Genomic DNA, 25,991 nt, shown 5'->3' with positions numbered 1-25,991 from the left:
AAGTCCGAGCGATCGTGGAAAGCGAAGTACGATACACAATTGATATACAAATGACACCCATTTACCGTTTACTGTCCACCACCAGCAGCCTGCGACATCGCAGCTTGTCCCGCAGCAGTCGCAGCTAGTCGCGAACGCTTCCGTTCCGCCTCTGTGTTGAATGATGAGTGTAAATCTGCCTGGAACTGACGGTTCAACTGACCTGCTTCCTTCTCGCGCTCGATCTCGGTGACGATGGCTTCAATCTGCGACAAGTCGAGGCTCTGTTCGGTGGTACGTATGAGCCTGACTTTCAAGACGCCCGTGAGTAATACTGACCGTGACTTTTCCATAGCTCTCCATAACACTGATCTCAATGTTCTTCGCTCCAGTCTGAACAACTTCCAGCAAGCTTTTGACCGTCAGCTTAATAGTATCATCACGCGACATGTCATCTTTGTGGTTCTTCTCGAGGAATTCACGGACAGTCTTCGAAGACCGGCCGATGGCGTTCGCCTAGAAAACACTAAGCGCAAGTGGATGAGCCGATACAAGACTGCCTTCACCTTCCAAGCGCTGTAAATGCCTCCGGGTTCGGTTTGGTAGAGCCGAGGCCTCGTATCGTGAGGGTCGAAGCCGACGATGAGCGTAGAGATACCGAATGGCCTCACACCACCAGATTGGGTGTACCGCTGGGAATGGCGCGATGTTGAAGTAAAATCAAATGGAGGTGCACTGCACTCACTTGCTGGATGCCTGCGATGTGGCGAGTGATGTACTCCACAGTCACTGGGTCCTCTACCGTCAAACGATGGCTTTGGCATTCTATCCGGGCCTTGTCGATCAGTACTCGGCCATCCGCCGTCAGACCTGGCTAGAATTAGGACATGTACAAAGGTTACCGGAATTACGACACACCAGCAAATGCTAGGCAGACATGATCATCAAGCATGGCGACCTTGCGAACAGTACGAGGATCTTGAAGCTGGAGAACCGACTTCTTCTCTACGCCCAGCACCACGATATCCTTTCCGCGGACACCGACCTAAGGAACATCAGGCGTTGATGTGCGCAATAAGACAACGGAGGACATACAGCACATGTTCCCTTCCTCACTGCTTCCAGAGCATATTCGACCTATCGGACCACAGAGGCTTAATGCGCGACTCAGCTACATGACACAAGAATCCCGACCTGAAAGAGATGCCCATCAGGCGAGAAGACAGTGAGGGCTATGAGGAAACTGGTGAGCGTCGAGAGTTGAGCAAGAACAAGTACCGGGCACAACATACCGCGATCATATGAGCGAGACATGGCGCAACGAAAATAGAGGTGGTGGGACGGAGAACAGGAGCGAGGACCTATTGAGCCTCTGCGCACACCAGCTCGACGCGCGTCGAGCTTGCGTCGCCCTCAAATGTCTCCACGTGATCGATCCCTTCATCTCCGGGCCGCCGGCGTCTGTGAATGTCCTTCCACCGCCCCCCCAGTTAGCTCTTGGGCCTGTACGACCATCTGCCCTCAGATCAGAACACCTTCGCAATGGCTCTTCAAGATATCCACGTTCTGACGACGGCATCGAAGTAATAGGTCACAATCCACCGTACGCGCCAGAACGTATGCTAGATTCAATCCTGACGCGTCGCTCATTAGGCACAAGCTACAATGTCAGTTTTGTGACAAAGATCTCGACCCTATGACCATTCCACAACGAGAATTTCACTACGAAGGCACCTATTGGAGCAGTCCGAAGGTGATTAATGTCATACGTGCCACCCACCACATTGCAGTACTCAACGATAGCTTGTCAACAGGCTCCAATATATATGGCGGTGCACCAAGTGGTCTGAATATGCACAATAAACTGTCCAAAGGATGCTATAAGGCTACTACGAGAGTCCCTTCGACAAGCTCCGGGTTTTCTTTCCGCAAGGCAGCACCAGAGTTGCAGAATATCTTCTGGCATGCATCTCAGACGTCGGAACCTCCGCTCAACTTCAGTCCTGGTAAGTCCGTATGTGCACATAACACGAACCTAACGCCATGGTGGACTTGATTTCAAACCAGGGCTTATAAATGTCCTCAAGAAAGCATTGAACAGATCTCATGAACAGGGATCAACCCGGCGGGCATTTCTCGCTTCAGATCATGCCGTCCATATCCACGGAGAGCAATGGGATCGGACTTGGGGTTGCGGGTATGGCTACAATCTAGGTTTTTGTACTACTGACTCACGTCTTCTTCTCGTATAGATACCGTAACTTTCTTATGGCGTGTGCGGCTTTGATGGATCAACAAACGCAGCCCATGTACTTTCCCCTGCTCGATTCAGAGATCACCCCTGGGGTACGTAATTTGCAGGTTCTGCTGGAGAAGGCCTGGAAAGAAGGTTCGTGACCGAAGTGAACCTGTTTCACATTCCTCACCTTGTCGACAGGATATGATGCAGATGGAGCTGAACAGCTGAGCCATAAATTGCTCGATACGACGAAATGGATAGGCACGGCCGGTACGTACAGGTTATACTGCATTCAGTTGTTCTGAGATCTGAAAATTTATCATAGAACTTTACGTCGCCTTCACTTACCTTGGAATTCCGTGAGTTGAGGTCCTGTCTGTTGATACTGTCCAACTGAGTGGCTCATAGTGCTCAGCTCGCCGATTTTGAGCTACCATTAGGTTTGACCTAAGCTCCGCATATGCCACATTCTTCTTACACATTCCGACAGGTCCTGCGCCTTTGCTACGTTGGGCGTTCAAGTATTTCTCTGGCGGAGATCCGAAATCCAAGACGAGAACTCTGGGAGAGGCTTTGCAGGGTGCTCGAGCCATCAACGTAACCGACAGAATGCCCTTCGTACTTCAACATGAAGGACATTCACGACTGATCGTCGGATGTGAGGAGTGCAAGGATGGAGAATTTAACTTGTTGACGTTTGACCCAGCGAAGTGAGCATCATGTCTATCCCGTTCGTACGCTCCTGACGAGCATACCATATTTAGGAGGGTGCCTACGAATGTTCGAAAAGCTGGCTTGAAGTATTACAATCCCACTAGGCCTGAGTCTCCGTCAAAGGTTTCTCTGTCATCGAAGGTTCTGCATAGAGTTGCCCATCCAGTCCAGACAATGCGATCGAACAAACGCAGGTCACCCACACCTCATGGCCAATCGAAAAGGCAGCGTAAAACGACCGATGACGATGTCATCGTCATCTCAAACGACGAGGAAACGCGCGGTGGCAACTCCAATGTGCCTCAGCGTGCCCATTCGGATGTTCTTGGTTCATCGGACGTTCTCAAGCTCTTCAGGTTACGACCGGGACACTTGAAGTAGGTGGCTTCATCTTGGATGTCAGTCTGTGCTCAACGGATCATTTTGTAGGAAGAAGAAATATCAGATACTGTACTTTCCTCTGGCGGAGCCGTTGTCCAGCGCGCAGAAGTTAAGGCGACAAGTTGTCACGAGCGAGAAAGTCTCAGAGTCTAAGTGATCGGGCTTTTGAGCAACATTCGGTTACTTATACTGTCCATGACGGACTTCCACCTGAAGGACTTCCACCATTGCTATACTAACGGCACTCCAACGATTACATATAGGAACGACTAATGTACATGCAGCGTGTACAATCACGGAATCGAAACTCATGATGCAGTAGACATGACCACATCTGAGGTGCCCTCGCCATCAACGGCCATTGGTACCTGGGCTGGGTCTGGCATACCAGATAACGGTGCGATCTCCAACCCCGCGACAGCAAATCGCAACGCTCGTTCCCAAGCTTGATTGACCATGTAACCACCAGCGCGCATGATGCCCTCCCTGTCTCGACGTACGGCCTCGCTGGCCGGATCGTGGTACGAGTCCTTTATCGTGAACATGTCGTCGTAGATATAGTAGTCGTCCTGGATGGCAACGTGAGGGACGTCTGGTATCACCGTGCTTTGAGCTGCTCGCGAGCGCAGCAAGCGAGCGTTGCTCTGGTTGAAGGATGAAGTGGACGACGCTGCGCGGGCCGATGCACGACGCTGGGCTTCAAGACGGGACTTGGCGACAAGGCGAGAAGCATCCTTGTCGCTGGTTTCCAGTTTGTCGATGATTGCTTGCTTACCCTTCTCGCGTTCTTCGCGCTCCTCTTCTTCGATTCGACGAAGCTCCTGGGCACGGAGCTCGCGCTCTTGGCGCTCTGCCTCCTCTTGCTCCTGGAGGTACCTGTTGTACTCTTCTTCCCGCTTCATGTTGAGCTCAATGAGCGCTGCATTTTCGATGCGGTATTTTTTGATTTCGGCCTCGGTCTCGGCGACGTCGATGTCGTTGATGAGATTGAAAGCTAGTTGCGATCATGATTACGCTGTTTAACGGTACTATGAGATAGCACATACCAATATCTTCTACCCACTGAAGATAGTCGTTGTACGCGCGAAGGTCTGCGAAGTCTTCTCGCCGTTTGTTGAATCTAGCGTTTAGGTCATTAGGCACACGCCAACAAGTCAAGCCATTCAACATACTCTTTGGCTATCCTTCGCCTGATCGCAACCTCCTTCTCTACGGTAAGGTCTTCGAACGTTTGAGGAGTGAATGCAAGCTTCCGGAGAATCTTGTTGCAAACGGGGCACGGCGCCGGGCCCAGTGTATATAGGCGATCAATGCAGGACTCGCACCTATATTTCACATAAGCCAAGACCAAAATTTCACACATAGACAGTTGCTTGCATTTTATGGTAGCATGCCGAAACGAGAAGACGCAGTTTGGGGTTGAGATACCTGTCAGACTTGCACACAGGGCATTGGTCATCCATTGACTGTAATTGGTTTTGGTCAGTACGAGGCCGGGTACAAGGGCCGTCGAGACATACAAAGTATTCAGTGGTCCTCCCCGAAGGGTCCTTTACACCGCCTCCATAAATTGTGCCCGAAGAATTTTGAAGTTGTGGTGTGCTTGTCCGAGTGTTAGCGGTAGTGGAGGGACCAGACTTTCGGACGGTGGTTCCCCGTAACCAGCTGTTACGCTGCGACATGACGATATTGATTGCGCTCGGAGACGAGGGGTGATCAAAGAGCAATGTGAGGGTGGAGAACTAGCTTGGTATGACCAGCCGTGTCGGAGGAGAGGAAGGCAAGGACGCGACCCGCCACATGGGCTGCGCTCATGTGAGATCTTAGATTGAAACGCGTCAGCACATTATGGTCACTGCTACAGGATATAAACGCCCAAAGTTTCAGTGATCTTCTGGTTTCAATATATCTTTTGAACCATGCGCGACATCCACCGAAAGTCCAAGTGACTCGTACACATCACCCCATCACCCAAAGAAGCAGGGTGGGTGCGTTCACAACTCACTGCGTTCAAGGAGGTGCTAGGTAAGGTAGCGGGTGTCCCACGCCTGCGTTACACTGATTCAGTGCCGCTGCCCGTACGGCTGTGGTGTGGATCCTCTTGCAACTACTCCAGAGCCGCGCCAGGCCGCGCCCACAGAAGCCCAGAACTCCATCGTCGACAATTTGAACTATTATTGCCAGTTGCTTATTAAGCAGCTGCAAGCACTCACAGTCAGCCGTGTCATTCGTGCCTCGTAAGCGACAATCGGGCTATATAGAAAACCATCGAATCTCGAGCCCCAGCAACGCATGACAGTGGCCCCCGTCCGACAAGTAGTAGCTTTTGCTCTCACCGTATTCTCAGCGGTCGTCCTGTTCCGCTTCAAATCGCTACTCCCTCGCTCAGTGCTCGCGCCGCTCACGACCTCCACAATGTCAACTACAAACGGATCCACCGCCGTCGTCTTCCCCAAGACCCGGGACGAATGGCGCGAGGCCTTGGACAAGCTTCCTGCGACTCCTGGAAAAATACCTGCGTTCTTCTTCGCGCACGGCTCGCCCATTCTCATCAGCGACGAGAGTCGAGGCAAGCAGATGGGCGCAATGTGGGAGTTTAACGGCCCCAAGGGCCCTCTCGCGGCGTTCTTGAAGGATTTCGGTCCGATGCTGCTCAAGAAATACCAGCCAAAAGGCATCGTGGTGTTCAGCGCTCACTGGGATACCATGGGCGAACGTCTCGGTGAGTAACTTGATGTGGAGTGATCTCGTCAGAACGTTACTGACAGCCATTCATGCCCAGTGTCGGACTACGGAGACGAGAATCCTCTGTTCATGGACTACTACGGATTTCCACCGAGCCTATACCAGCTTCAATTCAAATCGCGAGGTGATTCTGCTCTGTCGCAGCGCGTCGTTGAGGCCTTGAAGAAGGTACGTTTTGAAGGACTTTGTCAACTAAATGCTCACAACTTGCATGTATAGGCTGGTATCCAGGCTCGTACTACTCTGAAGACGGAGCCCCGGGGTATGGATGGTCTGGGGAAGAAGAGCCCGGGGTTTGACCACGGCGTATTCGTGCCGTTTAGGCTCATGTTTGGCGACGAATTTATGGACGTCCCCATCGTGGAGGTCTCCATGGATGGCACACTGGACCCCGAGAAGAACTGGGCACTCGGTGAAGCTGTCCAGGACCTTAGGTATTGGAGCCCAGTGTGCATCTTGCTGAACATCGCTAATTCCTCCAACACAGGCGCGAAGGCGTCCTCGTTCTTTCTGGGGGACTGCTGGTTCATAACCTGCGCGACTGGGAGACGTTTGTCGAGCATACTGCACCAGATGTCGTGACATCCTTCTACCAAGCGATCTTGAGCGCTGTGGCGATCAAGGATGTGAGCAACTCGTGTGCATTGCTTGATGTACTCGGCTGACATGCGTGCTTGCTTAGCCCGCTCAGCGGAAGAAGGCGATGCTCGACCTGGTGAACCACCCGGGTTTCCGCCAGGCGCACCCGCACGAGGACCATTTCATCCCGCTGTATGTAGCTGCAGGCGCCGGAGGAAAGGATGCGGATGTTAGGATCCTGGCGGCACATTACGGCCAGCCGACGTTCGCATTCGACCCTTGAGCTTGAGCCTTGAGGGCAGGCGTTGTGGAGTTTGGAGTTTCACGAATAAATAGATGGTGTCGCAGGACGTCGCAGCGCGAGGTGGTATTTGCAGGACGGAGGCGCATTTGTTGCCGGGGCGGAGGAGGAGGAGGAGCTAAGTACGGCAACGGCGGGCTCGATCTGCCACGTGGCGCACGTGAAGTGAGATCGTTCCGAAGGGCGCCTGGCCATGGCGCAGCGTCTGTGAGCGCATCGGACTGCTCTTTGCAAGCCGCTGGTCTCCTGCCTCCATCTCGTCCACCCACGTCCTCTTCTACCCCCACAGCTCCGCGCAGAGCGCAGATTCATCCCGCCCCCGCCGTCTCTTCCCCGTCTCCTCCCATCATCCCCTTCCCCTCTCCACGTCTCCGGCCCTCATAGCCCTCTGATCCCATCGCCCCTCCATCCTCTGACGCTTCGTCAGGCGCACCCTTGGCCCATCTCTACGCGACTCTCCGATGTATTGAGCACCATCTTGTAGCCCTCTTCATCTCTAATTATCCTCTCCGTAAGCTACCCCTTCATCCTTCACTGTGTGAGCCGCCCAGGGCTTCGTCCTGCCGCCGACTCTGACAGCTTCGCCACCCAGCCGCCGACTCTACAGGCCAACAAGCGGCTACTTCACTTCTTTATTAATGCCGACCAAGAACATGGACATCCCCACCTACCCCGCGTTTCGCTCCGCCTCCCTCCCCAGTCACACCACCCTCGCCCTCTCCACTACCCCCGACTCCGCCATCTTCCGGGGCGACTCGGACTGCATGCTCACCGACGGGCCTATCACCCCCCCTCTCTCGCCTGGAAGGAGCGAGGACGGCGAAACATCGATCACCTTCGACTCGGACCCACGGTTCAGCATCTCGTCTGCACAAACCCAGTTCAGCCTAGAGCAGTCCCCTCTCAATCTGAGGAACGGACGTCGGAGTCAACAACATGACGGGATGGATGTGGACTCGCGACCCACAGGTAGCTCTCCCCGCCCACCCCAGAGGCATATCGAGGACGAAGAGTCACATCTGGAGATGGGTTCACTGAAGCTCACTGATTTTGAGGTAAAAGGAACCCTAGGTGAGTTCCATGTCGATCTTCGCTTATTCGCAGTGTCGTAATCTCTCCGCCTGCAGGCACCGGCACTTTCGGTCGTGTGCTCCTAGTCAAACTCCCGGGTTCTTCTCCCCAAAACACGACAAATGCATTTGCCCTCAAGGTCCTGCGGAAGAGCGAGATTATGCGTTTACGGCAAGTCGAGCACGTCAACGCGGAGCGGTTCATTCTCTCGCGCGTCCGCCACCCCTTCATCGTTGACCTCTACGCGACCTTCCAAGACAGTCTCAATGTTTACATGCTCATGTCCTACGTCCCTGGAGGCGAGCTTTTCACCCACCTCCGTCGTGCAAAACGGTTTACGGCCGACGTCACGCGCTTCTACCTTGCTACGATCATTCTTGCACTCAAGTACCTCCACTCCTTCAACATCATCTACCGTGACCTCAAGCCGGAGAATCTCCTCCTCGACTCACGTGGTTATCTCCGCCTCACAGACTTCGGCTTCGCGAAGATTGTGGACGACCGTACGTGGACTCTTTGCGGCACGCCAGAGTACCTTGCACCAGAGATCATTCAATCCGATGGTCATGGGAAGGCTGCCGATTGGTGGGCATGCGGTATTCTCTGCTATGAGATGATCGTCGGGTATCCGCCGTTTTTCGACGAGACCGCTTACGGGATCTATGAGAAAATATTGAAGGGCAAGATTCACTGGCCGAGAGAAGTCGACCCCCTCTCCAAGGAGCTCATCAAGGGATTCTTGCATCCGGATCGTAGCAAGCGGCTGGGTAATCTCATCGGTGGCCCGCAGGACGTGCTGGATCATCCGTGGTTCCGTGGGGTCGACTGGGACTCGCTGGAAAGGCGCGAGATTAGGGTTCGTGTAATGTTCAGTTCAGTCAAGAGCGGCTCCGACTTACTTGTTCCTCTCATATTCAGGCACCTATCATCCCCCACGTTGCCTCCGGGGACGACACGCGCAATTTCTCCCATCTTCCTCTCCCTCCCGCGGAGGAAATCCCTGGTCTTATTCGCGAGGAGAGCCCACCCACCATCCAACAGCGTTTCGATCCCGTGGCCTATTCGTTCCTGGAGTTCTAGCACACTCATTTCCTTCATCCCTTCCCGCCCCTCACCCGTCCACTCATTCAACAAAGGCAGCTTCCGAAGCCTGACGTCACCGCCTTCAGTACGGCCTGCTGGTTGGGCTTGGGTTGCTTTTTGATTGAACCCATGTGGCTCTTCCTCGGACACCCCTTCACCCGTATATATTTGTATTTTCTCGCCCCTTTCCCTGCCCTTTCGCGCCGTATAATATCCTCCGCTCCTTATGGGTTTTCGTGCTGGTATCCCTATTTTGCTCCCATCGACGCACATGCGCTCAAATGGTGAACACCGGACTGTCTCCCATGCTCAGTTGCTCGGTCATACCCTGCTCCCCCCGCTGTATCGCTTTCGCTCCCGGCCTCGTGCTCCCCTCTGTATCCTCTGTCCAATCTCCGAGGACGATCGGGCGGCCGCGTTGGTTGTACCCAGTACTACACTCACCTCGTCCTGCTCGTTCCCTCCCCACGCTCGTTACCTCTCGTCCTGTGTCCGCGTACGTGTGACCATGTATATTGCTCGTTCCCCTCGGTACTGTATCCAGGTTTATTACTGTATTATATATCGATATTTTCGATCTCTGGGCTAGAGGGACATCGAAGCGTTCACTGGTTCCCAAATGGGAGTATTTCTTGTGGTTCGAACGACCGAGAGCGCCCGTCAGCGCTCTGCCGTTACTCAAGTACTCATGACTAGTTGCCTTCTACTGCTTCTCGACGCCTTTTTGGTGCTCTACTAAGTGTATGGCTCACCGTACCGTATGTATGCATGTTTACTTGCGAACGGAGGGAGGTAGATCCTGGTCACGTGTTACGTATCGTTTCTTAGCAGAAGGCATTTAGATCTACAGTGTTGGGCAAGTGTTCTCAGCCTGTGGGCCCGCATCTAAGGCCTAAGGCCTACTAAGGGCTGATTGCGCCTTTATTTTAAGGTGCTCGGCACGGGTTCGGCTGAGGCATTCGTTTCACGTACTTTGCCTTGACCTGGCCGCACGCGCAACTGCAGTCTGCTATGATATCTTCTGTGAGCACGTGCTACGAATCTGTCCAAATTTCTAGAGCGCCGGCGTCTAGCCTAGCTTTACACTCCCTCAGCCGGCCACGAGCCCACTTCTGCCACATCTCTTTTCTAGACCATGGCCCGCCGACGCAAGAATCGCACTCATTTGAAAGGAGGTGCAGCCTCGAATCCCGCCACTGCAGAAGGCGTCCCGAAGTCATTCGTGATCAAGCATGGCCAGGTCGGGACCTCACTCACTCATCTCGTCCGGGACGTGCGCAAAGTCATGGAGCCTAACACCGCAAGCCGTCTGAGGGTCAGTGACCTGCATTTTTCGCAAAAAAACTTCCAATGTTCGTGCTGACTTGGGCTGCCGCAAGTGAAGGAACGGGCGCGGAACAAGCTGAAGGACTTCCTTACCATGGCTCCCGCACTCGGAGTCACGCACCTCCTCGCGTTCACGCTCACAGACGTCGCACCCTCGTTGCGCATCGTACGCCTCTCTGCCGGTCCAACGCTGAGCTTCCGTATCGAACGGTACAGCCTGGTGAAGGACATCATCAACTCCTCGCGCCGCGCACGCAGCATGAGCACCGTCGAGTACCTCAGTCCCCCGCTCGTACGTCCCCCCAGTCCCCCGCCTGCCCCGCCTGCCTTGCTAACCCTCCGTTCCGTCCATCCGCCGCACGCAGCTCGTGCTCGCAAACTTCCCGCCCCCCTCGCCCACCGCGCCCCCGCACCTCACCCTCATGATGAAGACCTTCCAGTCCCTCTTCCCCCCGCTCGCCCCGCACAAGCTCTCGCTCTCCTCCGCGCGCCGCGTCGTCCTCGTCGCCTACAACGCCGAGAATGGCACCGTCGACTTCCGGCACTACCTCATCACCGTCAAGCCCTACGGCGTCTCGAGGCGCATCCGGCGCATCCTCACGGCGCCGCCGCTCCCTCTTCCTCCGCATTGGACCTCGGTAACGAAAAGGACGTCGCGGACTTCCTCCTCCGCCGGCGCGGCGAACCCGGCCCGGGCAGCGACGGGTACGAGACCGCCGCGTCGAGCGCGTCAAGCGCCGCGGGGGACGAAGGGGAAGCCGTCGACTTGGCGGACGACTATGTCGGGCGGAATAACAAGAAAGGACAGAAGAGGGCGGTGAAGCTGGACGAGATCGGGCCGCGGATGGAGCTGAAGCTCATCAAGGTCGTGGAGGGGCTCCCGGGGAAGGAGGGGGGCGTGTTGTACCACGAGTTCGGTGAGTCTCCTGGGGCCTGGTGGTTTCGGAGGTGTTGCTCATGGGATGGCGCAGTCAAGAAGAGCAAGGCGGAAGCAAAGGCTCAGAAGGCCGATCACGCCGCCAAAGAAAAGCTGCGAAAACAGCGACGAGAGGAGCAGGAGCGGAATGTACAGAAGAAAAAAGCGTCGAAGTCGGGCGGAGATGGCGAAGAAGACGAAGACGAGGACATGGACGATCAAGTTCAAGACGAGTCTGAGGGCGAATTCGACGAAGAAGCCGTGGATGATGACGAATGGGACGAAGACGAAGAGATCAGTGAAGTCGAGGACGAGGAAGAGAGCGAGAGTGAGGACGAAGTGCCCAGACCTCCGCCTAAAAAGCAGAAGGTTCGTAGCAAGCGGTGATACATTGTGTACTTTTGTACTGCGTCATGGGATGTGATGTGTCTGCCGGTCTGTTCACCTTCGCCGATGTCATGATAGTGGTGCATTAGGGTCCATTATACATGTGAGATACTGTAAGCAAGTGCAGAATGAATTGGCGTGTCTATGGCCGTGTCGGTGGAGAGTTTTGCTGAGGTGTCGTATCGCCCCCGAATCTGCGGAACGCCTGACTCCAGAAACGCTCCGTGCGCATCCGAACACCCTCCCAGCTGTCCAACGCCGGCCGCACATCTAGGAAAAATGAGACGTTCTGAGACGGCTCCTTCGTATGGCCGGAATAGAAGTCAATGACATAGCGCATCCGCGTCCCACAGCGGTCCACAACCCAGTCGTGCCTGTCGAACGGAGGCGAAAACCTGCCCGCATCGTCAGCCCCCTCGTCCGGCCAGCGGCACGAACAAAACAAAAAGAAAGCGACGCACCCAAGGATAGAGTACCACCTCGCCCGCGGCGACAGGTCGCCCGGCCGCCCCTTGAAGCTGATGAGCTTCACGCCCCCACACTGCTCCCCGCCGCGCCGCGCCTCCCAGCTCATGATCTCGCCCCACGCGCGCTCGTTGACGGCGTTGTGGATGGGGACGACGACCTGCATGTCCGCCGCGCGGGGGTCGTGGTTCTTGCGCGCCATCGCGGCGAAGAACTGCGCCTGGGACGGGTACACCCAGTTCCCGCCGTCGGCGCGCGGGATCGACGACGTCTCGCGGTCCTGCGGGAGCTTCAGGCCCGCGGGCGCCGCGGGCGTATCCGGGAGCTCCGCTGCGTCGCCGTCGCCGCTGCGCTGGCGACCGAGGATGGAGGACCAGGAGGAGCGTTGGGTGTGGTCGACGGGGCATTTCTCGGCCGAGGCGGCGGATGAAGATGATGATGACGGGGAGGAAGTTGTGAACGCGCGATGGTCGACTGGGCACTTGTCGACCGAACTGGACGTGTCGGTCGAGCTAGACATGGCGGCCTGCACGGAAAGTAGCAAGGTCGGCCCTGAGGCTAGTGGCAGGAGCTGGTGGAGGTCCGTTGATGGCAGAGCGGCAGAGACGCGGCGCCGGGCCGGCAGGGCGCCTGTGTTAGCGTCGAGCGCGTGACCGTGCGACGTGCGTCGCCGGCAACCGGGAGTTCGCACCCCGGACGCCGGTCGTTTCCCCACATCTTGCTTCGCCGATGCCGCCAAAGCTGGTGCGCATGACCAGCTCACGCAGGGATATATATCTCCAGAGATGCGCAACGCACCCCGTCTCGCTCCTTTCCTCTGCTCGTCTTCTCAGCCCAAGTTAGATAGTTCCTGAGCATTGAACACAGTCAACATGCCATCCTCTGCCCCCAAACTCTCCACGCCGCTCACCAAGTTGTTCGGTATCAACCATCCCGTCATGTTGGCAGGTGAGCATTCGCATGTAGAAGCAATGGCAGTGTTCGAACACGTGGGTCTGCTAGGAATGAATGTCGCTGCGGGGCCGAAACTGCGGCAGCCGTCACGAACGCGGGGGGCATTGGCGTCATGGAGGGCTCCGACAGAGTCCCAAAATCCTCCGGACAGCATTGAGGAAATCAAGGCCCACCTCGAAGACCCGAACGCCCCGTTCGGCGTCGACCTGCTCATCCCTCAAGTCGGCGGACAGGCGCGAAAGACTAACGTGGTCTGCCTAGCTTGCCCCCAGAATGCACGCCTGCTCACCCGTCGTCTTTCAGTACGACTACACGAAGGCCAGCTTCCCGAGCTGACTGATGTCATAATCCAAGGCGGCGCGAAGCTCTTCGTGTGCGCCGTCGGCGTCCCTCCCAAAGAGATGGTCGACAAGCTGCACGCCGCCGGCATCGTCGTGATGAAGTACGTGCCTTCCCCTTCCCCTCTCCCCCGCTCTCATGCCAACCTCCGCACCCAGCATGTCGGCCACCCGAAGCACGTCCCGAAGGCGCTCGCCCAAGGCGTCGACGTCATCTGCGCCCAGGGCGGCGAGGGCGGCGGCCACACCGGCGAGACGCCCTTCTCCGTGCTCATCCCCGCCGTCATCGACCTCTGCCGCACCGCACGGAGCCCGCTCACGGGCGAGCCCGTCATCGTCGTCGCCGCGGGCGGCATCGCGGACGGGCGCGGGCTCGCGGCCGCGTTCGCATACGGGGCCGCGGGCGTGTGGGTCGGCACGCGGTTCGTCGCGAGCGAGGAGGCGGGCGCGCCGAAGGTGCACAAGGACCTGGTGCTCAGCGCGGGGTACGACGACGTCTCCGCACGCTGATCTACAGCGGGCGGCCGATGCACGTGCGCAAGACGGCTTATGTGGCCAGCTGGTGCGTGTGGTGTGGAGGCAGTGGGTCATTGAGCTCACACGGTGCGCTTCAGGGAGGACAAGAGGCAAGAGGATATCCGCGCCTTAACTGCGCAGGAAAGATTCCCAACGAGGTTGAGCTGGAGCAGCATCCAGAGAAGTCGATGGAAAGCCGCATGTGTAAGGAGCAGGCTTTTTTTAGGACGAGTTGCTGCTAATCTCTCCGCAGGGCTCATGGGCAAGGTGGCCGGGTCGATCAAAGACATCAAGCCAGCAAAGGAAATGTGAGTCTGGTGCTGCTGACGTTTTTGGAGTGCATTCTTGCTCATCTACTGTTTTAGCGTCGACGAGCTAGTAAATACAGCGGTCGCCAGCATACAAGGCTCTTCCCATTTCGTGCTGAGAAAGCCAAGCTGTGATTATTGAAGCGCCCTGTGCATGTGATGTTGTATGATACACGTTGGATATAATGCGGTATTGGTTTCAATCCTCTCCCATGAGCTCGGCGAGCTCCCGTTCTTCGTCTTCGTCGATGTCGTCCATCTGACTGACAGGCTGAGCCTCGATTTCCTCCTGCTTTGGTGGGGGAGGATGAAGAAGCTCTGTGCATCCTCGCCGTCAAACAGTGAGACGATTCCTCACAAGAGGCCAAAACGCACCACTCAGTTTCCATCTCTTCAACGTTCCGTCTAAACTCGCGCTCACGACCCAAGGCTCGACGCGGGTCTTACCTGGCTCGCCCTCTACCTCAGTCTTGCGGACCCACAGCCGCAATGCCGTCACGTCATGCCAGTGGCCGTCCGTCTGACCAAGGAGCTCAGGCAAGTCGGGAGAAGACACATCATAAGCGTATATGATGTCGCCGGCCCCGGTCAATAGATACGGCTCCGCAAGCGGGGAACATGCTAGCGGAAGCATAGCCCTGACTGCTGTCAGGTGCTCTATTGGCGGAAGCGGCCTGGTCTGTGCGCTATTCTCGGGCGCCGGATGCGGCACGACATGCACGGTTTCGTCGGTCGACGCTGTGCGACGCACGGAAAGGTGAGATGAGATGTCGAGCATATGAGATGGGAGTCCATGGGCCCCACCTGTCCACAGGTGACCGTTGCCGTACTGCATGGCATCCACTCGTGTCCGGTGGTGCTTGAGCTCGTCGATGAGCTTGCTCTGCCACCGCGGCGGGGTGCCCTTGTCGAGCGTGACCTCCCAGACCTTGATGATGCCCATCGTGTCCCCGGTGTAGAGCACCACCGCGTTCTCCGAGAGCATTCGAGCCTCAAGAGCTTCAACCGGCCTAGTGTGGTCGGTCAACGAGCCGACCGACTGCAACGGCTTTCCGTTCCCGACGTCGGAGACGTCCCTAGGCGATCGGGTAAGCCGGGTAGGCCGCCAAACGGAAGGAGTGACGCGCACCAGAACCGCACGATCTTGTCGGAGCCACCTGAAACGAGCAGGCTGAGTGCTGGCACGACCAGGAGGACCTTGACAAAGTCGGAGTGGGCCTCGGTGGACGACACGAGCTGTTTCGTCTGCGCGTCTGGACGATCAGCGTGATCGAAGGGTTGCCATGCAGCAGCGTTCCGGGCCCACCTCCGTGTCCCATACCTTGATTGTCTGTGGGCCGTGGGCGGTGTGAGTGTGGGGCGGGGCCGAGCGGGGCCGGGTGCTTGCTTACTTTGTCCCAGGAGCCGGAGAGGAGGAAGCGGTGGTCGCCCGAACCCGGGCTGCGGTCGACGAACGTAAGAGCGGTGACAGGCGCAGTATGGCCTCTGAATAACTGGAGGGTCTTCCCCGTCTGCGGCGCGTGCGGCGAGCGTCAGGAAGAGACATGATGCACGACGGTGACTGCTTGCCTCGAGGTCGAGCTTGCGGACGACGGTGGTGTTTTCAGCAATCCATGCCACGCTGCCATGGAGCTGGAGGTCGAGCGCCTTGCCGGGGGTGTCGATTGGCCAGCCAAGGTGCTTTGTGCGGTCAGATTTCGCTTTGCGGGTCTGGGGTGCATATACTGTTAGTGCGATCACGGGTGGGTGGGGAGAGGTGAACGGACGAGATTGAGCTCGAGTTCGGCCTCGGAGCGTAGCAGGGTGGACGTGTCCGCGGGCTGCATCGTGGTCGGTGTGCAGGCTCTGGTTGGTGGGCGGGAGGAGGGGGCCCTGGCTGGCTGTCCGCGGAGTCGATCGCGGCTGCGACTAAAGCAATCTCGGCGCCTGGCCTTGGCCAGGGCGGTTGTCGTCTATGACGATCGCGATCGAGTGTCTGCCCGTTAAAACCGGCCCTCGCGTCCTCCGTTCAAGTTCGTACCCCCTCCGCCTCGCCTGTACGCCTCATACCGTCCCGGTCTCGCTCCGAGCTTGCTCACCGGGCACAAAACGCCCACAGCGCCCAGCAAGTCCCAGCAACTTGTCCGGAGCGCCCTCACGTCGCCGGATTGCCGCAGCCGCCCAGGGTCGCGAGTCCCGTTGATCTTCTCCGTTGTCCTTCCGTGAGTGTTCTGCGCTCGGTCTGCACTAGTGTCCGCCAGCCGCCGGCTCCGGTCTTTGTTTTAATCCTCGGCCCCTCATGCAGCCCCCAACGCCTGCCACGCCGTCCCGTCCTTTGACCACTCCTCCGCACGGGCCCCATCCTCGTCTCTCCTTCCCTCGCACACGCTCGTTTCTCCTCCGCCGCTTCTCTGCACATACTTCGACATGAGCAAACGTCTTGCTTCCTTCAAGGGCCCGTCGACCCCCTCCTCTTCTCCCGTCGCTGCGCGACTGCAGCCCGGCCAGCCGTCCCCCTCCAAAACCAGCGAGCTCCCCCACCACCGCACCCTCCGGAACAACCTCCTCGAGATCCGTGCACTCGCTGCCGAGTGGGACGACAGGGTGTCTTCTCAAGGACTGAGGGCGGCGTCCAAACTTATCGACGCTCGCACTGAGCTCGAGTGCGTCCTCCGTTTGTCTATGCGTCCATTTCTCGCCGTGTGCTCATTCCGAGATCTGCAGCAACGAGCTGGCGCTCCTGCCTTCCGGCAAGCAGCCCACTTACCCCATCGTCCTCGAGAAACTTCGTGCCATGGAGGACTGCATCGAGGATCTCCGCACTGTGGTCACACGGCTAGTAAGCCATCACTCTAGCCGTCTCCGGACCCTTGTATTTACCATCAACAGGAAGGCTTTTCCAAAAGCTCAACAAAATCATTCGAAGTCTCGAAGACCTCTTGTACGAGGTGCATAAAACCAAAGGATGGAATTTCGTCGAAGAGCCGCTCTGGGTGACTTGGTCACTGGAGAAATTCGGTACGTTGCCTCCCCCACCTCAACAGACATCGCTTCCCTGACGAGATGTCGTAATGGAATAGTCACAAAACTGCCATTCATCCTGAAGCCGTATCGTCGGTCTCTGGAGATGCATCTTCGGCTCCTTGAACAGCTCCGGCCTCACGACGTGACCTTCGACGAGTCCCGTCGGATCATCTCCCAGTGGCAAGCCCAGCCGCACCTCGCACAGGGCGGATGGGACGTCATCTGGGAAGACATCTGTTCAGTCGAGGTCGATCGCTGGCCGGCACCTCGGTGATCCTCTGCGTCCGCGACTCTGCCCTTGCATTCTTGTACGAGCGGGCCCCTGCCCTCGCAGCTTTTGTACATCCACCGCTTTTCTGTCCTTTACCGAGTACATAGTCTGCTTTCCCTCTTGCTCTGCGCCGCTGTCATACATCATGTACCTTATTACATCATCATCATCATCCGGACAAACCAAGTAGCATACCATACATACACCCGCTCTCAGAATATTCACAGGGGCGGCTTGACAATGCCAGGGCTGATCTTATAATACACGATCGACGAGTCCTCGGTGTTGATAGCCAGGTACACATGCGGTGGCCCTCCCAGCTCCTTGAAAGTGGTTCGTATCCTGTAACCAAAACTCCTTGATCAGATCTCGCGTGCACCTCAACAGGGCCCCCCGCACCCAGCGTACCAGTCCGTCGAGAGCGACTCGGAGAGCGACATGGGACCACGGAGAGAGTCGCGTCCTGCACCCTCTGGTCAGCTTCCGTCTCACACGACGAGGCGCGACGATCGCGCTCACCGTCTGCGGGCGCCGGCCGCGCATCGCGCAGCGTCCGCACCCGGGAAGTTCGACGACCTCGAGATCAGTCCACTGCTGCGCTGTGGTTCCGTCGGTTAGACTGCGGGCGCAGCAGCGTCGGCGCGCACCGTGTTTCAGGTCGTTGTAAGTTTGGAACAGCGACCCCGCGGCTTTGGATATTTTGGCAGGAAGGACGAGAGCGCTTCGTACTGCAGAAAAATTCTCAGCCGGGGTCGACACGACGTGGTTCGTTCACTCACAGATGGGTGTTTGTCCATTTTGTCGTGCAGCGGAGCTCAAGCTGAGATACTTGCGCTGGTGAGAGCGGCTGAGCGCGGAACGACAGTCACCAGAGCTTATTTCATCCACAGCAGCAGCGGCCCAAAAAGGCAAGCGATGCTTCTTCCAACCACGCATCCGCAGAAAACGCCAGAGCGGCGGAACAGCATTGCAGCAGTTAGCAGATACAACAACAGATAAGGTACGTGTGCTCGGAACCGCCCAGACTCAATCCTCGTCCTCGTCGTCCGATATGTGGATCTCGTCCGCGTTCGCCTGCGCCGGGGCCGCCTCGAGCGCCTCCTGCTCCCTCACGTTCGTGCTCGCCTTGGCCGACACGAACGCGGAGCCTTGCCCCCGCCCGCCTGCCGCTCCGCCGCGGCCATCGCGTCCACGGGGTGCCTCCTGCTGTGCCGCCGCCCTGTTCGCGCGCCCCCGTTCGCGCCCCCGCCCTCCTTCGCGGCCATCTGCGCGGCGAGGTACGACGCCTCGGTGTTGAACTGCGCCTGGACGGAGCGCTTCACGCGGAGCATCTCCCGGAACGTGTCCTCGGACCCGGTCTCGATCTCGAACGCGTTCCACTCCGCCCAGAACTTGGGGTGCACGCGCGGGTCGCAGAACTGGGACGCGTGCGCGTACACCGCCCGCGCGCGGTCGATCTCCCCAGCTTGCGCTCCATCGCCGCGAACCGGAGGCAGAGCTCCGCCGTCTGCCGGTCGGGGAGCGTCTCGATCGCGCGCTCGTAGATAGGCCGCGTCGCGGGCAGGCCGTAGTTCGACGTCGCCTTCGCGATGTAGATCGTGAACAGCTGCGGGGCGGGCAGGGGTTGAGCGACAGGCGAGGCGCTAGGGAACAGGCAGGCTTACCTCGAACTTGTCTTCGTCTGCCACCGCGGTGGTCGCGCGGTCGTAGATCGACATCGCACGCTTCGCTAGACCATGCTCTTCTTCGAAAGCTGCATACATCATAAGATGGATTTGCAGGACTTCGCTGGGCATTTCTCGAGAGCTTGCTCGAACAAGTCTCGTGTTCGCTCGATCTTCGACCCTCCCTACGAGCTTGTTCAGAGTTGGGGATCGTGCAAATAGGGAAGAAACTCACGTAACGCTTGACGAACTTGGCGAGGTAGATGTTCCAAATTTCGAAAGACACAGGGAAGGTGAACAGCTCTGTTCCACGCTCATAGACCTTGAAGCTCTCCTCGTAGTATTGTTCTCTTCGAGGAATGCGGCATAGTTGACGATGACCTGGGCGTTGGCATACGCAAGTCCATGATCTTGTCATAGACGGCCTTCGCTGACTCTACCGTGCCAAGAGACTCCTCGAGATCAACGTAAAATGACCAAAGTTTCAATGACTTGAACAGACGGATTTGGACGGGAGGGACTAACACACATCCATGAGAATAGCAATCGTGGGCAAGTGGATGTAAAACTACATGGTCAAAGTAGTTGATCTTTGTATTCTTGGGAACCACAGCGGCACGCTGCATGACACGGATAGCTTCGTCGTAGTTCCTGGAAACGTTGAGAACGCGCCACGCGAGACATTAACTGTAACGTACTCGTGTCGGATCTCCATCTCCGCCCATTCGCACCAGACTTCGGCGAGTTCATCCACAGTTTTGAAGTTGACTTTGGTAGCTTTGAGAAGGATTTTACGGGCACTGTCGATGTCCTTCTCCGCTTCTCCTGAGCTCCCACCCTCCTCGTAAAACCTTGCGAAGTTGATGTACAGCTTGTGGAAGTTGGCTGTTGCTTTCGAGGGTTGACGGTAGCGAGCGCGTTGGTGTAAGTCTCCGCGACCTGCACAATAGCGGGTTGAAGCGACCGATGATGTTTAAGGAAAACAAACAAACCTTCTCGTCGTCGTCCCCCCACAATGCCACCCGCTTCACCCATTCCTGCACATCGTTAGGATTCCGTCGAAGCAACACGTCGTTGACCAAAAATGGCCGGCGATCCATGAGCTCCTCGAATTCCTTCATCTTCGTGTCCAGTTCTGCTTCCGTCTCCTTCACGTCTTCCTCGTCCTCATCTTCGTCAGGTTCCGCGAGACTTCCATGAGGGCGCTGATCAGACTCTCCGAAAACTCCGCGTAAGCGTCGAAGATTTGTGTGAAGTCACGGATCGTGAGCACGGTTGCCAATCCCTTCTCAAGCGTGAGCTTCGCGCGGTCGAATTCGGCCCTCTTGATCCAGTACGTCGCAAGCCCAGTCCACAGACGCCCCGCCTGGTCCTTGTACATCTCCAGGCCATCCTTGTGGATGATATCTTCAATGTTAAGCTTGCGGAGACTCCGCGGATCCTCGTCCTCGTCGTACGCGGGAAGAGCTTTGCCGTCCGACCCGACTGCGACTGCAGGGCCAGCAAAGCGGATGAGCTTCCCGCCCATGGATGCAGGGGCTTCAGGTTGCTGGGACGCTGACGTCTCGGCCTCGTCTGCAATCTTCTTATTTGAGTTGTCGGTGTCAGTAATGTCCAGACCGACCTCTTCAGCATGTTGCTCCACTACATCGAGGAACTCGCCCAAGAGCTGGTAAGGACTCCTACCCTCTGGACTGGTGTATTCTCCCCGAGCGGCTTTACGAGCCAGAGACAATAACAATTTGGCAGCTTCTAGCGGCCGGGGGTCGGGGTTATTGGGGGAGAGGAGAAGGGCTGTATAGCGTTCGGTGAGGCTGGGGTCGACGGCCAGGTACCTGCGGTATACGGCAACAGTCGTCGCGCCACCTTTTGATTCTGCCCATAGCAAGTACCGCACCCAGACGCGGTGGTGGAGGGAAGGAGCAAGGGTGCGTAGTGCACGGTCAAAGGTTCGCCGCGCGTGTGTATGAGAGATTTGTGGCGGACAGAAGGGGTGGTTGAAGATGGATAGGTAGAGCAGCCATATGCGCGGCATCTACGACGACGTTAGCCGCGACACATGCGTGCTGTTGAAGAGGACGCACCCTTGGCAGCCACATGAGTGCACGCTCGAATGTCGCAATCAACATCTTCCACTCCTCCCAGCCAACAATCCGTCCACGCCGCCTTCCCACTGCTCCAGGTCCTCCTTCTCGTCCTCGAGAGCCTCGCCCATTTCCGGGAACTTCTTCTTGCCACCCGCGCGTTTCTTCTGAACGAGTTTGCCCAAGACGAAAGACATGCGCGTCTGTAGATACGACTTCCACAGCTTGAATGAAGCTGGAAATTGCGCGAGTGCGGCCTCATATATGTACGCCTGCCGTTGAAGCGACGTGCGGGCTGCTGGGGAAGAGAGAGGACCAAGAAGGGCGGCCACTTCTGGCTCCAGGTCCGACGGGCCCTCCGCGCGTTGCAAAGCTGCAGAAGCCTCCTTTACATTTTGAATGGCATTCCACCAATGCCGCGAAGACGAAGGGTTGCGATGGAGGTCTTCCTCGCGGTGGAGGTCCTTAGTCGTGACAAGATCGGGATGGGTAGTTGGTGTGGGGAGAGGGAAGGTAAGGGGGAAGACGGAAGCCAAGGACTCAAGTGTCGGGGCTTGGAGAGTCGCCGCGGGCATGTTTGAAAGAATTCGCCTGCCGCGGGCGAGGACGGGGTGGAGGTTGGGGACAACAAGCCTGCCACCAACTTGCGCGAGCGCGACTCAAGGCGCTTCACGTGCCACACACGCGAGCGCGTCACGGCGCAGCGCAACTTGGACTCATCTATCGACGATAGCTACCATGGTTTGTTTGCAACCTGGCTCGTTTATCCACAACATTAACGACCCACGCAGCATGGATTCAAACGCGTCAAGTACACCCGCGAAGCTCTGGCGGCGAAGAAGGAACGAGAGCAAGCGAAGCTGAAGCAGTTCCAGGACTTGACCGCGGAGGTTCTCGCAAAGGCAAATGTTGTTCAGTCAAGGCACCCTCACCATGGCACTAATGCGGAAGGATTATAGAAGAAGATCGGAGACTACAGCAAAGACGCTTTCGAACTCACCACCAAGTTACTGCAGGTCAACCCGGAGTTCTATACGATCTGGAATTATCGGCGCACTATCCTTTTGAAGGGAATCTTCCAAGACAGGTACTCTTCTAGTAACATTTATGAGGAATAAACATCCGATATGTTTCCATCTTCTAGCCCACCAACACAAGTGAACGACATCCTATCAGACGATCTCTCCCTTACAACCGCCTTTCTGAAGCAGCATCCCAAAGTCTACTGGATATGGAACCATCGGCAATGGTGCTTGCGCATGGTCCCTGATGGCCCCACAGACGAGAAACCCTACGAATGGAGGCAGTCGTATTGGACCAAGGAGCTTTTTGTTGCCGAGAAGATGCTAGAAGCTGACTCTCGTAATTGTAAGCACTTATTCCTCCACACTGATCGCGATGCTCACCCAAGGTAATAGTCATGGCTTGGAACTATCGGCGAACCATTCTCGAGTCCATGCCCGTGAAGAAACCAGAAACTGCCGACCTTGCCTTCACGAAACGCAAGATCGAGGCCAACTTTTCCAACTTCAGCGCATGGCATCAACGCACCAAAGTCCTCACTTCTTTGTGGGATGCAGGAAAGTTGGACAAGAAGAAGTCCGTTGAAGACGGCAAGCAGACTGAGCACATTTGTGCGGCTGCGTGAGCTGATCGGACATGCAGAGTTTGACCTGGTGAAGAATGCGATGTACACGGACCCCAACGATCAAAGTGTCTGGATATACCATCGTTGGCTTATTGGTGCTGGTATGCGCGGTATGGTTCTTGATGGAAGTGGGCTAACGTTTACTCTAGGCGACAACATATCCATCGTGGAACGAGAGATCGAGGCCATCCAAGAGCTTCTCGAAGAGCAGCCCGACAGTAAATGTAGGGCACTTTATCGACGAACCTACCTTCCACTAACAGAAGACCCATAGGGTGCATGGAATCGCTCGTATACTACAAACGATTACTGCTTCGTGCACATGAAGACACCATGGATAGCGGCGAGCGGCAGAGTCTATCGCAAGCATGCAACGATCTATTGTCACGACTGCAAACCATCGACCCCGACAGACGACAACGATACGTGGACATAGGTGAGAGTTACCCTAGCTTCTTCAGGCTGCGGAGGATACTCAATGCAAAGCATGCCACAGGACGCCAGAACTGATAAAGCTGGACACACTGGCGCCGGCACACATTCTTATCACACGTTGCGATAGTACGAGATCATGAGTTTATATTTAGTACACTTTAGCCTGGAGGCTCCGCATATCCTACTCCTTCTCGTGTTCCTACACCTGCGGCCGAAGAGCGACAGTTGGGAGCCGGGACGCAATGCTCGTCTACGACGATGCTCCTGGCGGGGCGCAGTGCGCGTTCAGCACTTGCATTCGCCAGGCTTGCACTTGCATCTGCATGAAACAAGGTGAGTGCACCGATCAGCGAGGTTAAACCAAAATGGCTCACTCAGCGCCGCAGTTGCACTGGGACTCGCCGCAGTGGGCGTTGGTGATGGTCTGGGTGGTCTGCAAGAGCAAGGCTTGCAGGTCAGCAACGGCGCGCCACGAGTTAGGGGGATTACACACAGCCTGCATGGTGGTCGAGTGGATGGAGGTAGAAGCTGGTGGTTGTGGAGAGGGCTTGGGGGACGGATGGAGCATCCCCCACGCGCCTTATAAGCCTTGATCAGTCCGCATTCACGTGCGCCCTCGCGGCGTCACGAGAGCCAAGATGGCTGGAAAAGGTTGAGCGATTTTATGGAGACCAATCGCTGCCAAAGCTGACGGGCGTGGATGCGTGTGCCGTACGGCGGTCAGCCTCGTCCACGGTTTCCCTCACCGAGCCCGGTGGCGTATCTGGGCCCTGGAGGCCTGACGACGTTGGGGCTTCCCACCAGGATCTCCAGCACGTCCACGTGATGCCCGGTGACCAACGTTCGCCGCGCATTCGCCGCTCTGCCTTCCGGACGCTCTGCCTCCATCGTCTCACCAGATACTTGGATGGTTCCCAAGACGTCAATGCGGTCTACAGACGAAGAGCTCGGGCCAACATCATTCAGACCACATGATCGCACACCTGCGACGTACGTGGCTGCACTATGCCCTAACATGATGCTCTCGCACCTCGCGGCCACGTCAAAACAGTGCCTTGGGTTTGTTCTAATGTATCAATCTGTCAAACGTCGAGGCAGTTTCGCGGTGTAACACTACACTGGTAAGGTCGCACACGGCTGGCACGCACTGGGCAGACGACGCTCACGCTGTGGCATTGGAGCGTCGCGCGTGATCGCGCAGACGGGCGGGGGATCACTCGATGGTCCGCCCTTCGACGTTCGACACGCCGACGGTGTTCGGCCGGACATTGGTCTGCGAGAAGTGGTAAGTCCTTCGCGTGTCTGGGAGATTGAGAATGCTCAGGAGAGAGATGGAAGAGGCCGAGCCCCGGTGATCGGTGCGCTCGATCGGCGGTGATCGGTGCGCCTGGCGGGCCCGACCATAGGTAGCCATAGGTTGGCCATAGGCCGTTCATACGCAGGCCCGCAGGCCCACAGGCCCACGCCCCGGGGGCTGTCACTGAGGCGACGGTCGGGCTCACGTCCTTCAGCGTGGTCCGTGGCCTCGCAGGTTCGAAGATGGGACTCTCAGTATTGCGGCGATCCTTTCTCGGTGCATTCCCCGCGCGATCCACCCGCCTGCGCTCCCCGCCTCGCCCCGCCTCGCCCCGCCCCATCCCCGCAATGGGCAGTGGAAGTGCTCGCGGGATTCATCCTGCCAGTGCGGCCGTGTTGCGCCCTCGTCACCGGTCACCGCTGCGTCTCACGTCCCCTAGCTGGCAGCGCCCGTCCACCACCACCGCCTCAGCCACCGGCCCTGACGCCTGCACATGGCGTTTAGACCCTCTCCTCGCTTTCATTGCCCGCTTCGCGCCCTTCGGCACGGGCCCCCTTCTCGAGCTCACCTTCCTCACCCGAGAGCTACGACGATCCCTTTCGTGAGTACGCCCTCTTTCGTGCTCTCCACCTCTGTCTCGCCCTCGCCCTCCTTGCTCTCGCGTGCATCCTGCTCGTGCGCGCGGGAACGTGCTAGTGGACGTGCTCAGATGCGCTATTGTCCTCACCCCCCGAGAGGCGTGCGCGTGCGATGTGCTCTGCGCCGGGCCCGTTCAACTCGCACAGGTGCGGCACAGCGCGCGGGAGCTTCCCAGGCCTCACACTGCTCCTCCTCCCCCAAATTTGTAGAGGACACTTGAGCCGTCGCAAGTACTGTCGGCCGATGTGTCCCGCGCGTTGCCTTGCTTCCCCGCTCTGTTCCCCCTTCTCCCCCATTCGTCTCCCCCATTCCTCCCTCCCTCACACCCTGGGACTGCGGCAGTAGATACGGTCATCGGTGAGTCTTGTGGGCTCAGTGCATACTCTTGGGTTGCTACCCACGACGTCTCTCACGCTGATGCGGACGAGAAGACGTTGGGCACGCACTCCCACAGCTCGCGATCGTTGGTCCCTCTGGCGTCCGGCTCGGACAGTACGTTGTTTGACCTTCGCTCAATCACCACGCTTATGACATCATTCCACTCCAGCTGGGCTTTGGGTCCACATATAGTTACGGTCCGCTTTTGCATTGCATTGTACAGTCCTGGTGCAAATAAGTATACACTTTTGCAATCATTCAAAACCCTAT

General features: G+C 57.2%; 12 protein-coding genes across 12 annotated transcripts; 7 read left to right on the top strand and 5 right to left on the bottom strand.

Moving 5' to 3' along the window:
- Window positions 1-68: 68 nt before the first annotated feature.
- On the bottom strand, window positions 69-1,293 carry BXZ73DRAFT_37408 (N-terminal nucleophile aminohydrolase; the record flags this gene model as incomplete). Its single annotated transcript, XM_048017995.1, has 9 exons — window positions 69-151; window positions 203-263; window positions 319-495; window positions 546-671; window positions 725-849; window positions 898-1,024; window positions 1,075-1,116; window positions 1,174-1,211; window positions 1,272-1,293. The coding sequence occupies 9 exons, from the start codon at window positions 1,291-1,293 to the stop codon at window positions 69-71; spliced, it is 801 nt and encodes a 266-aa protein (XP_047883967.1).
- Window positions 1,294-2,286: 993 nt separating this feature from the next.
- Window positions 2,287-2,669, top strand: BXZ73DRAFT_95745 (uncharacterized protein; the record flags this gene model as incomplete). The annotated part of the gene is made up of 4 exons (XM_048026873.1): window positions 2,287-2,368; window positions 2,417-2,488; window positions 2,544-2,577; window positions 2,627-2,669. 4 exons carry the CDS (start codon window positions 2,287-2,289, stop codon window positions 2,667-2,669), a joined length of 231 nt encoding a protein of 76 aa, XP_047883966.1.
- A 952-nt stretch (window positions 2,670-3,621) lies between these two features.
- On the bottom strand, window positions 3,622-4,995 carry BXZ73DRAFT_37425 (CDK-activating kinase assembly factor; the record flags this gene model as incomplete). Its single annotated transcript, XM_048018000.1, has 5 exons — window positions 3,622-4,307; window positions 4,360-4,433; window positions 4,486-4,631; window positions 4,681-4,779; window positions 4,834-4,995. 5 exons carry the CDS (start codon window positions 4,993-4,995, stop codon window positions 3,622-3,624), a joined length of 1,167 nt encoding a protein of 388 aa, XP_047883965.1.
- A 733-nt stretch (window positions 4,996-5,728) lies between these two features.
- Window positions 5,729-6,920, top strand: BXZ73DRAFT_95743 (Extradiol aromatic ring-opening dioxygenase; the record flags this gene model as incomplete). The annotated part of the gene is made up of 5 exons (XM_048026872.1): window positions 5,729-6,035; window positions 6,096-6,226; window positions 6,278-6,492; window positions 6,546-6,684; window positions 6,741-6,920. The coding sequence occupies 5 exons, from the start codon at window positions 5,729-5,731 to the stop codon at window positions 6,918-6,920; spliced, it is 972 nt and encodes a 323-aa protein (XP_047883964.1).
- Window positions 6,921-7,591: 671 nt separating this feature from the next.
- On the top strand, window positions 7,592-9,089 carry BXZ73DRAFT_36987 (cAMP dependent protein kinase; the record flags this gene model as incomplete). The annotated part of the gene is made up of 3 exons (XM_048017922.1): window positions 7,592-8,009; window positions 8,066-8,865; window positions 8,928-9,089. 3 exons carry the CDS (start codon window positions 7,592-7,594, stop codon window positions 9,087-9,089), a joined length of 1,380 nt encoding a protein of 459 aa, XP_047883963.1.
- Window positions 9,090-10,227: 1,138 nt separating this feature from the next.
- On the top strand, window positions 10,228-11,721 carry BXZ73DRAFT_95741 (Brix-domain-containing protein; the record flags this gene model as incomplete). The annotated part of the gene is made up of 5 exons (XM_048026871.1): window positions 10,228-10,407; window positions 10,477-10,710; window positions 10,784-10,990; window positions 11,068-11,335; window positions 11,390-11,721. 5 exons carry the CDS (start codon window positions 10,228-10,230, stop codon window positions 11,719-11,721), a joined length of 1,221 nt encoding a protein of 406 aa, XP_047883962.1.
- Window positions 11,722-11,863: 142 nt separating this feature from the next.
- On the bottom strand, window positions 11,864-12,706 carry BXZ73DRAFT_37406 (cytochrome C1 heme lyase; the record flags this gene model as incomplete). Its single annotated transcript, XM_048017994.1, has 2 exons — window positions 11,864-12,116; window positions 12,183-12,706. The coding sequence occupies 2 exons, from the start codon at window positions 12,704-12,706 to the stop codon at window positions 11,864-11,866; spliced, it is 777 nt and encodes a 258-aa protein (XP_047883961.1).
- A 352-nt stretch (window positions 12,707-13,058) lies between these two features.
- Window positions 13,059-14,444, top strand: BXZ73DRAFT_86407 (2-nitropropane dioxygenase; the record flags this gene model as incomplete). The annotated part of the gene is made up of 9 exons (XM_048024196.1): window positions 13,059-13,134; window positions 13,224-13,270; window positions 13,299-13,388; window positions 13,464-13,586; window positions 13,638-13,963; window positions 13,996-14,060; window positions 14,136-14,198; window positions 14,248-14,302; window positions 14,360-14,444. The coding sequence occupies 9 exons, from the start codon at window positions 13,059-13,061 to the stop codon at window positions 14,442-14,444; spliced, it is 930 nt and encodes a 309-aa protein (XP_047883960.1).
- A 57-nt stretch (window positions 14,445-14,501) lies between these two features.
- On the bottom strand, window positions 14,502-16,128 carry BXZ73DRAFT_86406 (WD40 repeat-like protein; the record flags this gene model as incomplete). The annotated part of the gene is made up of 8 exons (XM_048024195.1): window positions 14,502-14,620; window positions 14,678-15,040; window positions 15,107-15,378; window positions 15,432-15,547; window positions 15,609-15,632; window positions 15,694-15,813; window positions 15,872-16,012; window positions 16,069-16,128. The coding sequence occupies 8 exons, from the start codon at window positions 16,126-16,128 to the stop codon at window positions 14,502-14,504; spliced, it is 1,215 nt and encodes a 404-aa protein (XP_047883959.1).
- A 580-nt stretch (window positions 16,129-16,708) lies between these two features.
- On the top strand, window positions 16,709-17,579 carry BXZ73DRAFT_36896 (uncharacterized protein; the record flags this gene model as incomplete). Its single annotated transcript, XM_048017910.1, has 4 exons — window positions 16,709-16,944; window positions 17,006-17,139; window positions 17,171-17,299; window positions 17,362-17,579. 4 exons carry the CDS (start codon window positions 16,709-16,711, stop codon window positions 17,577-17,579), a joined length of 717 nt encoding a protein of 238 aa, XP_047883958.1.
- A 1,023-nt stretch (window positions 17,580-18,602) lies between these two features.
- BXZ73DRAFT_86404 (protein prenylyltransferase) lies at window positions 18,603-21,899 on the bottom strand (the record flags this gene model as incomplete). Its single annotated transcript, XM_048024194.1, is given in 14 exon segments — window positions 18,603-18,684; window positions 18,714-18,994; window positions 19,014-19,041; window positions 19,064-19,182; window positions 19,241-19,364; window positions 19,394-19,425; window positions 19,476-19,588; window positions 19,638-19,731; window positions 19,813-19,891; window positions 19,939-20,131; window positions 20,205-20,406; window positions 20,433-21,275; window positions 21,325-21,378; window positions 21,402-21,899. 14 exon segments carry the CDS (start codon window positions 21,897-21,899, stop codon window positions 18,603-18,605), a joined length of 2,742 nt encoding a protein of 913 aa, XP_047883957.1.
- Window positions 21,900-22,062: 163 nt separating this feature from the next.
- On the top strand, window positions 22,063-23,482 carry BXZ73DRAFT_86403 (rab-protein geranylgeranyltransferase; the record flags this gene model as incomplete). The annotated part of the gene is made up of 8 exons (XM_048024193.1): window positions 22,063-22,065; window positions 22,116-22,226; window positions 22,284-22,411; window positions 22,469-22,692; window positions 22,743-22,937; window positions 22,990-23,073; window positions 23,122-23,196; window positions 23,247-23,482. The coding sequence occupies 8 exons, from the start codon at window positions 22,063-22,065 to the stop codon at window positions 23,480-23,482; spliced, it is 1,056 nt and encodes a 351-aa protein (XP_047883956.1).
- Window positions 23,483-25,991: the final 2,509 nt, after the last annotated feature.

Source organism: Epithele typhae (assembly GCF_022376455.1).
Source record: "Epithele typhae strain CBS 203.58 chromosome Unknown BXZ73scaffold_1, whole genome shotgun sequence".
NCBI classification, from domain to species: domain Eukaryota; kingdom Fungi; phylum Basidiomycota; class Agaricomycetes; order Polyporales; family Epitheliaceae; genus Epithele; species Epithele typhae.
Note: the sequence above shows the minus strand (reverse complement) of the source record. Positions and strands in the feature narration are given on the sequence as shown.